At 54.8% G+C, this 13,414-nt stretch overlaps 6 protein-coding genes across 6 annotated transcripts; 5 read left to right on the forward strand and 1 right to left on the reverse strand.

Moving 5' to 3' along the window:
- Positions 1-262: 262 nt before the first annotated feature.
- Positions 263-1,338, forward strand: BZA05DRAFT_367376 (ATP11 protein-domain-containing protein; the record flags this gene model as incomplete). Its single annotated transcript, XM_051481564.1, has 2 exons — positions 263-438; positions 498-1,338. The coding sequence occupies 2 exons, from the start codon at positions 263-265 to the stop codon at positions 1,273-1,275; spliced, it is 954 nt and encodes a 317-aa protein (XP_051343515.1). The 3' UTR covers positions 1,276-1,338.
- BZA05DRAFT_384749 (uncharacterized protein) lies at positions 1,339-2,220 on the reverse strand. The gene is made up of 5 exons (XM_051482345.1): positions 1,968-2,220; positions 1,872-1,910; positions 1,755-1,815; positions 1,553-1,679; positions 1,339-1,491 (listed from the first exon to the last, which is right to left on the reverse strand). Exons 1-5 carry the CDS (start codon positions 2,176-2,178, stop codon positions 1,411-1,413), a joined length of 519 nt encoding a protein of 172 aa, XP_051343516.1. The 5' UTR covers positions 2,179-2,220; the 3' UTR covers positions 1,339-1,410.
- A 157-nt stretch (positions 2,221-2,377) lies between these two features.
- On the forward strand, positions 2,378-3,920 carry BZA05DRAFT_384753 (uncharacterized protein). Its single transcript, XM_051482346.1, has one exon. It carries the CDS (start codon positions 2,490-2,492, stop codon positions 3,855-3,857), a length of 1,368 nt encoding a protein of 455 aa, XP_051343517.1. The 5' UTR covers positions 2,378-2,489; the 3' UTR covers positions 3,858-3,920.
- Positions 3,921-4,238: 318 nt separating this feature from the next.
- BZA05DRAFT_441079 (uncharacterized protein) lies at positions 4,239-6,949 on the forward strand (the record flags this gene model as incomplete). The annotated part of the gene is made up of 7 exons (XM_051486641.1): positions 4,239-4,329; positions 4,392-4,520; positions 4,578-4,684; positions 4,739-6,125; positions 6,179-6,277; positions 6,334-6,847; positions 6,904-6,949. 7 exons carry the CDS (start codon positions 4,239-4,241, stop codon positions 6,947-6,949), a joined length of 2,373 nt encoding a protein of 790 aa, XP_051343518.1.
- A 719-nt stretch (positions 6,950-7,668) lies between these two features.
- On the forward strand, positions 7,669-8,553 carry BZA05DRAFT_384761 (nucleophile aminohydrolase). Its single transcript, XM_051482347.1, has 2 exons — positions 7,669-8,227; positions 8,285-8,553. The coding sequence occupies exons 1-2, from the start codon at positions 7,793-7,795 to the stop codon at positions 8,486-8,488; spliced, it is 639 nt and encodes a 212-aa protein (XP_051343519.1). The 5' UTR covers positions 7,669-7,792; the 3' UTR covers positions 8,489-8,553.
- Positions 8,554-8,577: 24 nt separating this feature from the next.
- Positions 8,578-10,248, forward strand: BZA05DRAFT_384762 (uncharacterized protein). The gene has a single exon (XM_051482348.1). It carries the CDS (start codon positions 8,685-8,687, stop codon positions 10,083-10,085), a length of 1,401 nt encoding a protein of 466 aa, XP_051343520.1. The 5' UTR covers positions 8,578-8,684; the 3' UTR covers positions 10,086-10,248.
- Positions 10,249-13,414: the final 3,166 nt, after the last annotated feature.

Raw genomic sequence — 13,414 nt, forward strand, 5'->3', positions numbered from 1 at the left:
TTGCGTGTTAATCACGAAAGCATACTCGCCCGAAAGAATCAGCCTCGCTGAAAGTGGACTCCAAGCTGTATCTGGGCTTGTCACGGCTCTCCATGCTAGATCTGGTGAAGCCTTTCTGATCTACCACCGTAGGTAGTATCGTCCATCTTTACTCTCGTGCCATCACGTCACTTTATCTCACTCGTCGCCTTCACAACTTCTTGGCGTCACTTCCCCACTAAACACAAAGTCCCTGGCAACCTCCGCCTCTCGTTCAGCAATCATGACCCTCGCCTCCGCCGTCCGCCCATTGGCCCTACGCCAGCTCGCCCTGACCGTTCCGCGCACGCCCCGCCGCAATGCCCGCGTCGTGAATGCCTTCTCGCGCTTCTTCCAAACGCGCGTGGAGCCTCGGGTCGTCGCCAAATACCGCGAGAAGCTCGAACTGAAACAAAAAACGTCTGCCACCGGAAAATCCGCAGAGGGAGGACTAGAGCTGATGAAATAGAGACACAAAGTGAAGGCGTCAGCTCATTCGAGGAATTGAAGCAAGTCTACAAAGGCAAGATCGAAGCCGTGCGGAAAGAAGCCGCCGTCACCCCCGAGGTGGATGCGGTTCTCAATGCCACCGCCGTCGCGACCACCGCTGCCGCAGACGCACCAACGCAAGCCCGGCCGCCACCACCGCCCATCGCCGCCGCCGCCCGGAGAGCCGCTTCGGCCCCACCCGGCGTAAAAACGCTCTCCTCGTATGTCGACGCCGACGCGCTCTCCGCGCACACATCGCCCAAAGAAATCGAGCTCATCTGGCGCGCGCGCTTCGTCGCCGCCGCGGACTCGCTGTGCGCCGTTGTCCCCACGGCGACGTATAAGCGCATGGAGGCGCTAGCAAAGCGGCACCCGATGTTCCTGCTCCCGCTCCCACGGGACGGACAGGGTGTCGAGATGCATCTGCTGCAGTGGACATTCCCGTCCAGGGAATCCGCTACGGTGATTTTCACCTCGCTGGAGGACTATAAGCTCCGCGGAGAGTTTGCGCAGCCCCACACCACGCTGACGCATCATCTGGAGCTGGCGGATGGCCACGGCCTCGTCCTGGCGCAGGGACAGGTGATTAGTGAGCGCGGCGTGAGTGTGGATCAGGCGCAGCTGCTGGTGATCGCGCTGCAGAAGTTTTATGGCGCCATCGAAAGCTCCGAGACTGAGAGGAGGAAGGAGATGTTGGAGATGTTTACACGAGGTGATGAGAAATTCTCCATTGAGGCGTTGATTGCGGAGGTGGAGAAGGCGGTGTAGATTGTGAGGTTGTTGTAAGATAGATAGACGCATTGTATATGTAGACAGTCACTGGCACGGTAGATCCTTATCGTTATTATTACGCATTAATTATCATACAACATCATACACCATCCTACATGCTTCCCATGCCATCTATTGCGCCACAGGCGCCGCCGGCGCAGTGCCGGTAGCATCCATCTTCACCGGCACAGGGAAGAAAATCGGCATGTACGTCTATCGCCACGCGCATTAGCACATATCCTCCTCCATCTTCCTATAGAAGTAGAAAACTCACGATCAACAAACTCATGAACGCCATTCCAACACCAAAGTATGCAGGCTGCTTTCCGCCCGCAAGCTGCGCCGGTGTCTCGTTCAGCCAACTCTGGATCGCGAAGACAACAGCGCCCCAGCCGATCATGCTGTTCTCTCGCATTAGTCCGAGTCCGGGTTGTAAATGGAGGAGGAGGAGACGGAGGATGTGGTGGAGGGGTTACCGGTGGCGGGTGAACATCGCGGCCATAGGAAGAGCAGTGCTCAACGTGTCGGACATCGACTCTGTCACATCGTCAGCAAACACCCAACATCACTTGTAAACTGAGCGGGGAACAAACGTTCTTCAATCTTGGTCTCGGGCGCAATGTATGGGATTGCTGTTGCGCGCCATTAGCGATTTGCCCTAAAGGATGACGAGAGCAGGGAGGAAGTACCGAGCTCCATGCGGCGCTGGTCTTTGAGGTTTCTGTTGAAAGACATTTTGTGGTAGAGATTGTTGCGATGTCCGTAGAGTCGTGGTGGGTTGATCAATGGTGAGGTACGGTAGTTGTGGTTGCGTGTTAGGTGAGATCTGTTCGTTGTCTCTGGAGCTCGGGGCCGATGAATACTGGCCAAAGCTCGGCGTACATGGTGCCAAGGGACCATGGTGGTATGTTACTCATGCCGCATCACTCGCCGAAGAATACCCATTTCTTGAAGAATTCTTGGTTCAAGAGGAATTTTGCATCTTCCCCTTCCCTCAATCAGTCCGAAAACCCCAAGGACCGAAGCAATCGTTTGAGCGAGCTCTCACCGAGGAAATCGTTCAAATTGAGTTTCCCTACCCGCGACCGGCAACTTCCGTCTCGTTTGCAAGCATACGGTTCGAAGAAAAAAAAACGCTGCGACATCCAACCAACTTCACACAGCAGTTATACCCCCCGCTCGAAACCCCACTCAACTATTACTTCACAGCGATGTCGAAAACGAAAGTTGGCGGCGACCAAAAACGCAAGGCGGAGCGTAAGGCTGCAAAAGCTGCGGCGAACGCGGCCAACGGTGCAGCAGATGTGGATGCTAAGATGACCGATGCTGGGTCAGAATTGAAGAAGGAGAAGAAGGAGAAGAAGGAGAAGAAGGACACGGCCGAGAAGAAAGAGAAGAAAGAGAAGAAGGAGAAGAAGGAGAGGGATGAAGATTCCGAGGAGAAGAAGGAGAGGAAGGCAAAGCGGAAGGAAAAGAAACGGCAAGAGGAGGAATCCAACGAGACCGAATCCACATCGCCCAACCCCACCGCGGACGACGACGACACCGAAGAATCGCCCCCCAAAAAGCGAAAACGCGATGCCGCCGAAGGCGATCTCGAGATCGACGTCAGTCTTCCGCAGCCGCCGTCGAAAAAGGCTCTTCGAAAACTCAAGAAGCACCCCGAACTCGCCCCAAAGATTCTCAAGCCCACTCCTTCCAATGCGCCCAAAGCTGAAATCGACAAATCCACCTTCCCCGAGCACTCCTCACAAGTGCGCTCCAAGCACGGTGTCTGGATCGGCAATCTTGCTTTCTCCACCACTGCCGACACGCTGCGCGACTTCATTGCACTCAAGCCCGAGGATGTCACTAGAGTCAACTTGCCTACGGATGAGAGGGGAAGAAACAAGGGTTTCGCATATATCGACTTTGATAGCGAGGACGCACTCGACCATGCACTCAAACTTTCCGAAGCACTACTTGGGGGCCGAAAGGTACTGATCAAGAACTCGAAAGACTTCTCGAAGCGTCCAGCTTCCGCTCCCGCCCCTCCGAAGAACGGCGCAAATATTGATAAGAACCCGCCGTCTCGCATTCTCTACGTCGGTAATCTTGACTTCAGCACTACTGCTGAGGCCCTGCAAGAACACTTTGAGTTCGCGGGCAAGATCCAGCGTGTGAGGTTGGCGACTTTCGAGGACTCGGGGAAATGCAAGGGTTTTGGCTTTGTCGATTTCCTTGACATCGAGAGCGTTCGCCGCGCCATGTTGGGCCTGACAGCCGAAGAGGAGGGAACGATGAATGAACTCGAGGGTAAGGCTGAGGTTGAGTTGGCCTCAAGGAGGAAAAGGAGGGCGATGCTCATCGGAAGGACCATTACCATGGAGTATGGGCAAGACCCTTCTGTGAGATACAAGAAGCGGTTCGGAGGCAAGGATAGGGAAGGCGGTGATGAAGAGGGTGGAAGTGCTGTGCCGAGGAAAAAGGAATGGAAGGACACCCGCTCTACAGATGCTGGCGCCGCATACTCGAGCGACGTCAGGCGGACGGGAGCCATCACGGCTGGAGAGGGAAAGAAGATGACGTTCGCCGAGTAGATGGGTGGATGTTTATGGAGGTATTTGTGTGTAAAGCACCAAGATGCAAATTAATGCCAGGGCAGCATACTCTCATAGCTGTTCCCATTGGTGTAAATATCCCGAAATCGCGGTGACTTCTGAAACCACAGTGCTTATCATTCATAGCCAATCACTCATTGTCTTGGCTACTAACCGAAGGCCGGCCATGCACCGTTTCGTCACTGCAGCAGCGACCCTTGATGCCGGCGCCCTGACGTGGCTGGCCAGCGCCAGATGCTGACCATCAAACCGGAGCATGACCTTACCGCCCAAAGATCTCCAAAAAATATCTTCTCTGCGCATTACAACTACTACTCCGTACAACTACTACTCCGTACAACTATCCAGCATTTCGCAGACATGTCGGCGCGCTTCTTCTTCAGCACCTACGAGTATGGCGACAATTCAACAAAGCCCCCTGGCGATGGGCTGTACGATCTTCGTCACCAAGGTTAGTGGTGTCACTCGCCAACCACTCCAAAGCTCCTGTGCTAATGCGCGCCATCTCTACAGAACAGAGAAACCTTATCCAGCAACTGATAATATCCGCCCTCCTTGGAATCGGGGCCTTCTCGACCTTTTGCCTTCTGCGACCGAAATGGCCGCACTTCTACTATGCGCGCAAAATCAGAATGCGGAATGGTGGGTGGACCTTTGTTGTTGGGCTCGCGGGGTCCCGCTAAACTGTGGCGAATACAGCATCGTTACTTCCCGAGTTGCCAGATACTCTCTTCGGATGGATACCGGCGCTCTGGCGCATCTCCGAGGACGATGTATTGGCGACAGCTGGTCTTGACGCCTATGTGGTGAGCAGTCCCTGTTATGCGGCAGCTGCATAAATTGTCGCTTACAGAAAATAGTTCCTTGCGTTCTTCAAGATGGCTATACGCTTCCTTTTCGTAGCATCGGTTCTTGCGGCAGTTGTCCTTGTTCCTATCCACACTTACTTCAAAGACGACGATGATTCCAAGGATAACACGGCGAATATACTGGGCACTGGGAATGAGCAGATGCCTTTTGTGGATGGTAAGAAAAAGAAGCCACTGCAACACGTGAAGCCTGCATATCTATGGGCGAATCTTATCTTCGTCTATGTCTTCACCGGCCTGGCATACTATTTCCTGTGGAAGCAGACGGAGGAGGTTGTACAAGTCCGGCAAACGTATCTCGGCAATCAGGCAACAGTCACCGACAAGACTGTTAAGCTCTCCGGAATCCCTGAAGAATTGCGCTCCGAAGGTGTTCTGAAGGAGCATATCGAGAAACTGGCGATAGGGGCAGTGGAGAAGATTACCATCTGCCGGCAATGGGGAGATTTGGATCAGTTGCTTAACGAACGAAGTTCGACGCTGCGGAAACTGGAGGAAGTCTATACTGTCTATCATGCTAGAAAGGGGCGTAGAGGCATGATAGGCGACAGTTCAGAACGGCAATTTGACGAGTCCGGCGGTGAAGAGGAAGGGCACTCCTTGCTCGAAAGACGTCCTAGCTATCGTCCGCAACTCACTCTGAGATACGGCAAGTTGAAGCTCAGGACCAAGAAGGTCGATGCACTCGATTACTACACCGACAAACTCCAGGATTTGGATGATCAGATCACCGAGGCAAGGCAGAAGGAATACCGGGCGACTCCTCTGGCTTTTGTCACTATGAAGTCGGTATCTTCTGCACAAGTCGCGACACAAGTGCTTATGGATCCTACCCCTGGTGCTATGGTCGCCCGACCAGCACCTTCGCCGTCCGATGTAATCTGGCCCAACACGTACCTGTCTCGGTCCTCCCGCTGGTCCAGAAGCTGGGCTATCAGTACCTTCATCACTCTCTCATCAATCTTCTGGCTTGTACCTGTCGCTGCTTTGGCCGGTCTGTGGAATACGAATGAAATTCACAAGATCTGGCCTCAGCTGGCAGATACGCTCAAAGAGTACCCTGTATTGGCCTCATTTGTTCAAACATTCCTTCCGACAGCAGTTTTGACCCTGCTTAACGTGGCTGTTCCGTATTTCTATGACTGGCTCTCGCAGTTCCAGGGGTTGATCTCACAAGAAGAGGTTGAACTCTCTGTCATCAGCAAGAACTTCTTCTTCGCATTTTTCAACCTGTTCCTTGCGTTCACTGTATTTGGAACTGCTTTCAATTTCCATTCTTTCTGGGAAACTCTTAACCGCTCATTCAAGGACACTGCCAGCATTGCGCTGGCTCTGGCGGAGGCCGTTGAGGATCTAGGACCTTTCTACATCAACCTGAGTACATATCTGTCCGGATCGCTTTTGGTTGTGCCATGCTAACAAAATGACCAGTCATTCTTCAGGGACTGGGGATGTTTCCGTTCAGACTTCTGCAGGTCGGTTCTGTCACGTTGTACCCAATCACCAAGTTTGGCGCAAAAACACCGCGAGGTACACCCAGAACACAACTGGCTAGTATTTTGGGGGCTTTAACTGAATTTTTACAGACTACGACGAACTCAAGCAACCAGCCATATTCCAATATGGCTTCTTCCTTCCGCAGCCAATCCTGATTTACATAATATGTATTGTTTATAGCGTACTCGAGCACGGAGTCTTGATTCTGACCTTCGGCTTGATCTACTTCGTCCTGGGCTACTTCACCTACAAGTATCAACTCCTGTACGCGATGGACCACCCTGGCCATTCAACCGGAAAGGCCTGGCCAATCATCGTATACCGTGTGTTCCTTGGACTCCTGGTCTTCCAGCTCACCATGACGGGCTGGCTGGCTCTCAGACAAGCCTTTACTTCGGCAGGACTGATCCTCCCGCTCCTCGCCTTCACGATTTGGAGCTACTGGCACTATACTAAGAATTACTTGCCGTCGAATTACTATATCGCGTTGAGGTGCATCCAGGAAGAGCACGGCGATTCCGTGAGTGATGTCGGGATGCGACATACCGTCGACGAGGAGCGGGAGGAGGGACAGGTATTCGTCAATCCTAGCTTAGTGTCCCCGTAAGTTCAAATATGAGATCTCGTGCCAAATCATTCAGTGCTGACTTCCAGACTAGATTGGAGCGTCCATGGGCCATCGGGGACACGAATGGTCACAGTTGAAAGGAATCCGTCATCGGAATCGTGTAATGCCCTGTAGGAGTACATATCGTATGAAGTGGACTGGGCCGGGGGTCGGTTTCCACGTATTGTTTATGTCTTGCGTTTGCCTGGTTGTTTGTTAATAGAAATTGTATGATTGATGGTCTTTTGAATGCGTAATGTCTGCATGGTTGTACTTAGGAAGTATAGGCTTCGTTTGACATGGAGATTTTGGAAAAGTGCTAGAATCGGTTTTATAAACAAAAGTTCGAGTGATGAACCATGGGTGGCGGTGACACCAAGGCTTGTGGCGTTCCTACTTGCGGCTCAACTGAAAGCTACCCACCTTCAACTGAGCAGCAACGCAGCACCACCGAACAGCGAACGTCTAACTCCATCACCGCCATCCATCATCACGGTTCTACCTCTCCCACATCCCCATCAATAAATCTCCGACAGCTCCTATCGTTTTGAAGAGAAAATGCCGGGCTTCGACTTCTCGAACTTCACCCGCAACGCGGCCCTGCACGCCAAGGGCTTCCCGCTCCCGAAAGCTACCTCCACCGGAACAACTATCGTAGGATGCATCTTTGATGGAGGAGTCGTGATTGCTGCGGGTACACAGCATCTTTCTGCTCTGCGGTTCTGGGAGATGTCTAAGATGCTGATGGTGCACAGATACGAGAGCCACCAGCGGCGAGATAGTCGCCGACAAGAACTGCGAAAAGCTTCATTTCATCTCGCCCAACATCTGGTGTGCCGGTATGTTGTCCCCGCACCTGGTATGTGCTATTTATAATATTGACTGGCGCGGTGCTGCAGGAGCTGGAACCGCCGCCGAGTAAATACCGCTTCCCGTCGACAATGCGCGGACATGTCCAGCTAATCATTGCGTTTGTGTGTAGCACCGAATTCACGACCTCCCTCATCTCCTCCAACCTCGAGCTACACTCGCTCAGCACTGGCCGCAAACCGCGTGTCGTCACCTGCATGACCTTGCTGAAACAGCACCTGTTCAAGTACCAGGGCCACATCGGAGCGTACCTCGTCGTTGCCGGAGTCGACCCCACCGGTGTGCACCTCTTCACCGTCCACGCACACGGATCGACCGATAAGCTGCCGTACGTGACGATGGGTTCGGGATCGCTGGCGGCTATGGCGGTGTTTGAGACTATGTGGAAGAAGAACATGACACGTGAGGAGGCTGTGGAGCTGTGCAGCCAGGCGATTCTGGCGGGTATCTTCAACGATCTGGGATCAGGAAGTAACGTCGATGTGTGCGTCATCACGGAAGAGAAGGTTCGTGTTCTCATGGATGGTGTGTGGAGATTGGTTGGTGGCTAACAATGGGAACAGGCGACACTGATGAGAAACCTTATCAAACCAAACGAGCGTGTGCCCAAGGAGCAGAGCTACAAGTTCGCCCGCGGCACGACGGCGTTTCTCAAGGAGGCCAGCGTCGAGAAGAAGGATCTCAAGAAGTACGTTACAATTGTGGATCTGGGTGCGGCTGTGCCTTCTGGTACAGTGAGCGGGGATGCGATGGAGGTGGACGCATAAGTTGGCTTGTTCTAGTTTTCTACCTTCAGTAATGAATAAACTGCGAACTTATGGATGATCCGTGGATACCTGAACTGTAAACCGGAATATGCCGGGTAATAAACTAGAGGGGAGAGGTGGGGTGGGACCCATGGTGGGGTAGCTTGAGCTTTATCTTGAGCTTCGCACAACGCGCTGAGGACACATCCCGTACACAATGCCCGGACACGACCGAACACCACCGCCGTTGCCGACGCCAGCGGAGGAAGAGACCGCTGCTCTCAAAGCGCGAATCCTCAAACTCGAAGCTGAACTCGCGCAGTACCGCGCCCTATACCCGCCGCCGCCGCCACCACCGCCTGCGCCTAGCTCCAAGCCCTCGATTTCCTCGCAACCCACCACCACCACCCTCACCCCCGACGAATACATCCGGTACGGGCGGCAACTAATCCTGCCCTCGATCGGGCTCCCGGGGCAACTCGCACTAAAATCCAGCCGGATCCTGATCGTCGGCGTCGGCGGCCTCGGCTCGCCCGCCGCGCTCTACCTTGCCGCGGCCGGGATCGGCACCCTAGGGCTCCTCGACCACGACACCGTCGAGCTCTCCAACCTGCACCGGCAGATCCTGCACCCGACGTCGCGCGTAGGCCTGCCAAAGGTCGTCTCCGCGGCGCGCGCACTGCACGATGTCAACCCCGCCGTCAACGTGATCCCACTCAACGAGGCGCTGGCGGCCGAGAACGCCCTCGATATCGTCACGAAGGAGAAGTGGGATGTCGTGCTCGACTGTACGGATCATCCCGCCCTAAGATACCTCGTCTCGGATGCGTGCGTGCTGGCGGGAATACCGCTGGTTAGTGCGAGCGCCCTCAGGATGGACGGCCAGATCATGGTGTTTAATGACCCGCCGGGCGTGGGGCCGTGTTACAGGTGTGTATGGCCGCGGCCGCCGCCGGCGGAGTCGGTGGTGTCGTGTGGTGAGGGCGGGATTCTGGGGCCGGTCGTCGGCGTGATGGGGGTGATGCAGGCGCTCGAGGCGGTGAGGTTGGTGGTTAGGCGGGGGAGCGCGGGGGAGCACGGGAATAGGATGTGTTTCTTCTCGGCCGCGGCGGAGACGCAGTGGAGGAGCTTGAAGATGCGGGGGAAGAGGAGGGGGTGTGTCGCTTGTGGGGAGACGCCGGCCGTCACGAGGGACGGGATCACCGCCGGCGGGATGCAGGAGTATATTGCTTTTTGCGGCAGGAAGGCGGCGGCGTCGGCGACGCTGCTACGCCCCGAGCAGCGGCTCTCGGTGCAGCAGGCCAGGACCGAGGTGGACTCCATGGACGCGGTCATAGTTGACGTGCGGGACCCGACGCAGTTCGGGATCTGCGCGCTGCCGAGGAGTATCAACGTCCCGTTCGATCAGTTCGCATCCTCGGGAGGGATTCCGGCAGAGATGGAGCGGCTGATGGCCGCGCAGAAGAAGTTGGTCGTCGTCTGCAGACTGGGGAATGATTCGCAAACGGTCACGAAGAGGGTGCTGGATACCGGGTTTACGGGAGAGGCCTACGATGTCATAGGCGGCATCAGGCAGTGGGCGAAACAAGCGCCCGAGGATGGCGTCGTCGAGTATTGAGCTGACTGGCTATCGATAACCATGAATCATCACGTCGTGCCTTCAGCGTCTGTTTGAGCTGTCCGGTGAGAGTGAGACTATTATCTACCCCAGAAAGCCGTAACTATTGCCTTAACTTGCCTTAACTTGCCTTAACTTGCCTTAACTTGCCTTAACTTGCCTTGAATAGTAGCCTTACCCCAAATTCCCTACCAGACAATCCGATATCATGAGTGACCACCTCCGCAAACTGGTGGGGGTTGAAGTTGCTGCGCCATTAGCCAATCTTACGACAGTAGCGTACTCTACGGAAACCGATGCACGGACGATTGGCATAGTCAGCATCTAATGTCGGAAACGGAGCGGGTATCTATTTAGAGAATCGGCTCTTTATAAAAAGAGCCACCGTTACTGGATGTTGCTGTGGCTATGCTGGCTGGGGGACTCGGAGACTCGGGACTCGGGGGTACGTATGCTGGGAAAGGATCGGATGGGAAAAGGAAAAGAGCTTTGCCGTGGCGATGGTCTGTGCATAGAGTACTGTAGGTATGGGGTGAACAGGCTGTTGAGCTTCAATATATCTACCATCCATGGTGACTCTCAGCTGTGATTCCCCCCGTTCAAACTTCACCGAACCGTAGATAATTACCTATACATAGCTATTCCTCTAGGAGCCCCCCATGAGCTGTCGTGAGTTGGGTGCTCGTCTTGCCGTTTTACCGTTCTGTGTACCGTCGTGAGGACGGAACTTACCTCCTCACGGCATACCTGTTCGCCTACAACCAGTGACCACTCCAGCACCGACCGATTCCCGGCGACCTCTGATCGTCTCTGGGGGTGGGTGGGGCGCTCAATGTTGCCCAGGGGCCACTGGGCACCGGGCGCGGGTGATCATCTGCAGCGCTACGCGCGGTTAACTACTAGTGGGCACTTGGGTATTTGGGTATTTGGGGACAGCCGATCACCACCAGCACCACCAGCACCACCACCACCACCACCACCGGAGCCGGAGTTATGATAGACCCGGAGTTGAAGAATACGATAACAGCTCAAGAGATTGCATGTCGTAAATACCTGGTAAGTACTCAGGTACGTATCTAAGAATACTCTGGCGCTGCCCTGCGTGCTGTTAACTGCTCTCAACAGCGAGCCTCGGAAGTTCAGTTTAGTCCAGTTCCGTTCAGCCCTACGTATGCAAGCAGCAAGCAGCAGGCAGGTACCACCGTATCAGGCACCGCGCACCAGGCAGGCAAGCAAGCGGACGGCGGAGATCTCCGTGTGGGGAGTCGGGGGAGATTGTATGCAGGTTCCTTTTCCTACTTGCGGCCCAGATCGATCGAATAGATCGCGCAGCGGGCGGGTCTGAGAGGAGACCTTCCTTGAAGATTCTCTGGTCTGTAGCGAACCTACTGTACCTACATAGAGTACCTGTAGCGCCAGTGAAACTGCTGCCGCCGCTACTGCTGTGGCTTGATGCAAACTTCATCAATCCATCGATCGATGGTTCGGCTCGGTTCTGTTCGTTTGTCTCTGTTCGTTTGGCGAGACCGAACGTGCTTGTACCTGCATGTATACTCTACTGAGCGGGTGGGTGGTGGCCCGCAGATGCATTAGTACCGGTCCCTTGGGGGCTACCTCTCGTTGCACGTATGCAATGCACGCACAGGAAATCATCGCCTATCTACAAAATTGCACCTGTAAGCTGTAAGCTGCAGGTGTCAGATGGGTGGGTACTGGGCTCGCACTCGCATCTTGCAGTAGGTGCGGTGAATCCGTGATGTGGGAAATGGTTGACAGGCGGGCTAGGGTGTTTACTTTACTTCGTTCACGGAGTCTTCGGTACGGGGTAAGCTTCAGCCTCTGGGCGGTTGAGTTTAGCCTCGGGGGATTTGGTGCAGGTACCGAAAAATGGGAAAAGGGGACGGAGTCACGGAGATATAGTATATTCGAGTAAGTACTATGTACGGTTTGACTGTTTGCTTCACCGGGGCGCTGCGGAAGAGGAGATGCGACAAGTTTGCAACACTGCGCTGATCTGCTCTGCTTGTGTCTGTTCAGCTTTGCTTGTATCTTCACTGCTTTGCTTGTGTCTGCTCTGTTCTGCTCGAGAGTTCTGGAAATATTTGCGAGTTTGTGCCTGTCGGCGCGCCGAGGGCCGACCGATGAGACATTTGGCCCGGTCAAAGAGATCGATATGTACCCTACTCTACATTCAGCGGCTGCGATACACAAACACGCAACATAGCGGCGCGGCGCATTTCATCCCACTGTGGAAGGAGAATGGAAAAAAGGCAAAGAAAGGAAAAAGGATGTCGAAGGAGCCGACACCATCTTGAAGTTTGTGGCTAGCTGCTTCCGTCGTTCGGGCTGATTGTCGTCATTATTAGTTTGCTGTGGACAACAGCAGTACCGGTAGGTGGTGCAGGTCACAGGTGGGCCTGGTCGGCCACCTTCGTCTTGACGGCTGCGGGTGCGGTGGCCAGACGAGCGGGCATCTGTGTGCATACTACGCTCATCTCCCTGCTGCCGAGACGTGTCGATCTTGCATGGGATCGTGGAGGAGAGGAGGAGAGCAGAAGGATCTGTCAAGACGATTCCCGTTGTGCATACCTGTGCATACCTGCGAAAAGCAATTCGGCTCTCCTCCGTCCCGCCCACCACCGATCCCTCCGGCGGCACCTGCGCAATGGCCAGCCAGCCGGAGCTGAGCAGCAGAGACAAGACTTCGAGACCCTGCGTGGAGTTATTCTAGCTGGAGGCGTTACGTCCCCACACTGCCGCCTTAAGCCTACCGCAGCCTAGTACCCCCCAAGGGACGCCGCGCTCTCCAGGTACTCTATGCTGCTCTAGTGCTCTCTACACCCTTCACATCGCATCCACGCCTGGTACATCATCCCTCTGCACTCCGTCCTTCCTACAACACCTCCCCTTCCCCTCCCCCTCCCCCTCCCTCCCCACAGAAACCCAGTGTCCTCACGAACTGCATACCGCCTACTCGTATTGATTGCTCGTCGCTCTACCTCCTCCATCAAATCTCCACCTTCTCCCACACACCACCGAACACTCTGTACCTGAGTCCAAAGTCGTGCAACCCCAGAACCATCCAAGTCAATCCAAACCCACCAAGACGCTGACGAAACCAGGCCCCCCTCCGACCCCCCCTCCTCTTCTTCCTCCTCTTCTTCCTCTCCCTCCATTCACCTTCTTCCTCCTCCCTGTAAACCCTCCTAACCTCCCCCCCTCCCCACACACCGACCCACCCACCCCCCCAGACCCTTCCGTCGGTACGGCAATTCGTTCAACGTACACGTTCTCTGTCGTCTGCGCACGCTTCATTCCACGCGCACCCT

Source organism: Tricharina praecox, assembly GCF_024521635.1.
Source record: "Tricharina praecox strain CBS 144465 chromosome Unknown BZA05scaffold_2, whole genome shotgun sequence".
NCBI lineage: Eukaryota > Fungi > Ascomycota > Pezizomycetes > Pezizales > Pyronemataceae > Tricharina > Tricharina praecox.

Coding starts and splice junctions, on each gene's coding strand:
- BZA05DRAFT_384762 (XM_051482348.1), top strand. CDS start 8,685: ATGCCCGGACACGACCGAACACCACCGCCGTTGCCGACGCCAGCGGAG.
- BZA05DRAFT_384753 (XM_051482346.1), top strand. CDS start 2,490: ATGTCGAAAACGAAAGTTGGCGGCGACCAAAAACGCAAGGCGGAGCGT.
- BZA05DRAFT_384761 (XM_051482347.1), top strand. CDS start 7,793: ATGCGCGGACATGTCCAGCTAATCATTGCGTTTGTGTGTAGCACCGAA. Junction 8,228..8,284: donor GCGTCATCACGGAAGAGAAG/GTTCGTGTTCTC, acceptor CAATGGGAACAG/GCGACACTGATGAGAAACCT.
- BZA05DRAFT_384749 (XM_051482345.1), bottom strand. CDS start 2,178: ATGGTCCCTTGGCACCATGTACGCCGAGCTTTGGCCAGTATTCATCGG. Junction 1,816..1,871: donor CGAGACCAAGATTGAAGAAC/GTTTGTTCCCCG, acceptor ACGATGTGACAG/AGTCGATGTCCGACACGTTG. Junction 1,680..1,754: donor GCGATGTTCACCCGCCACCG/GTAACCCCTCCA, acceptor GCGAGAGAACAG/CATGATCGGCTGGGGCGCTG.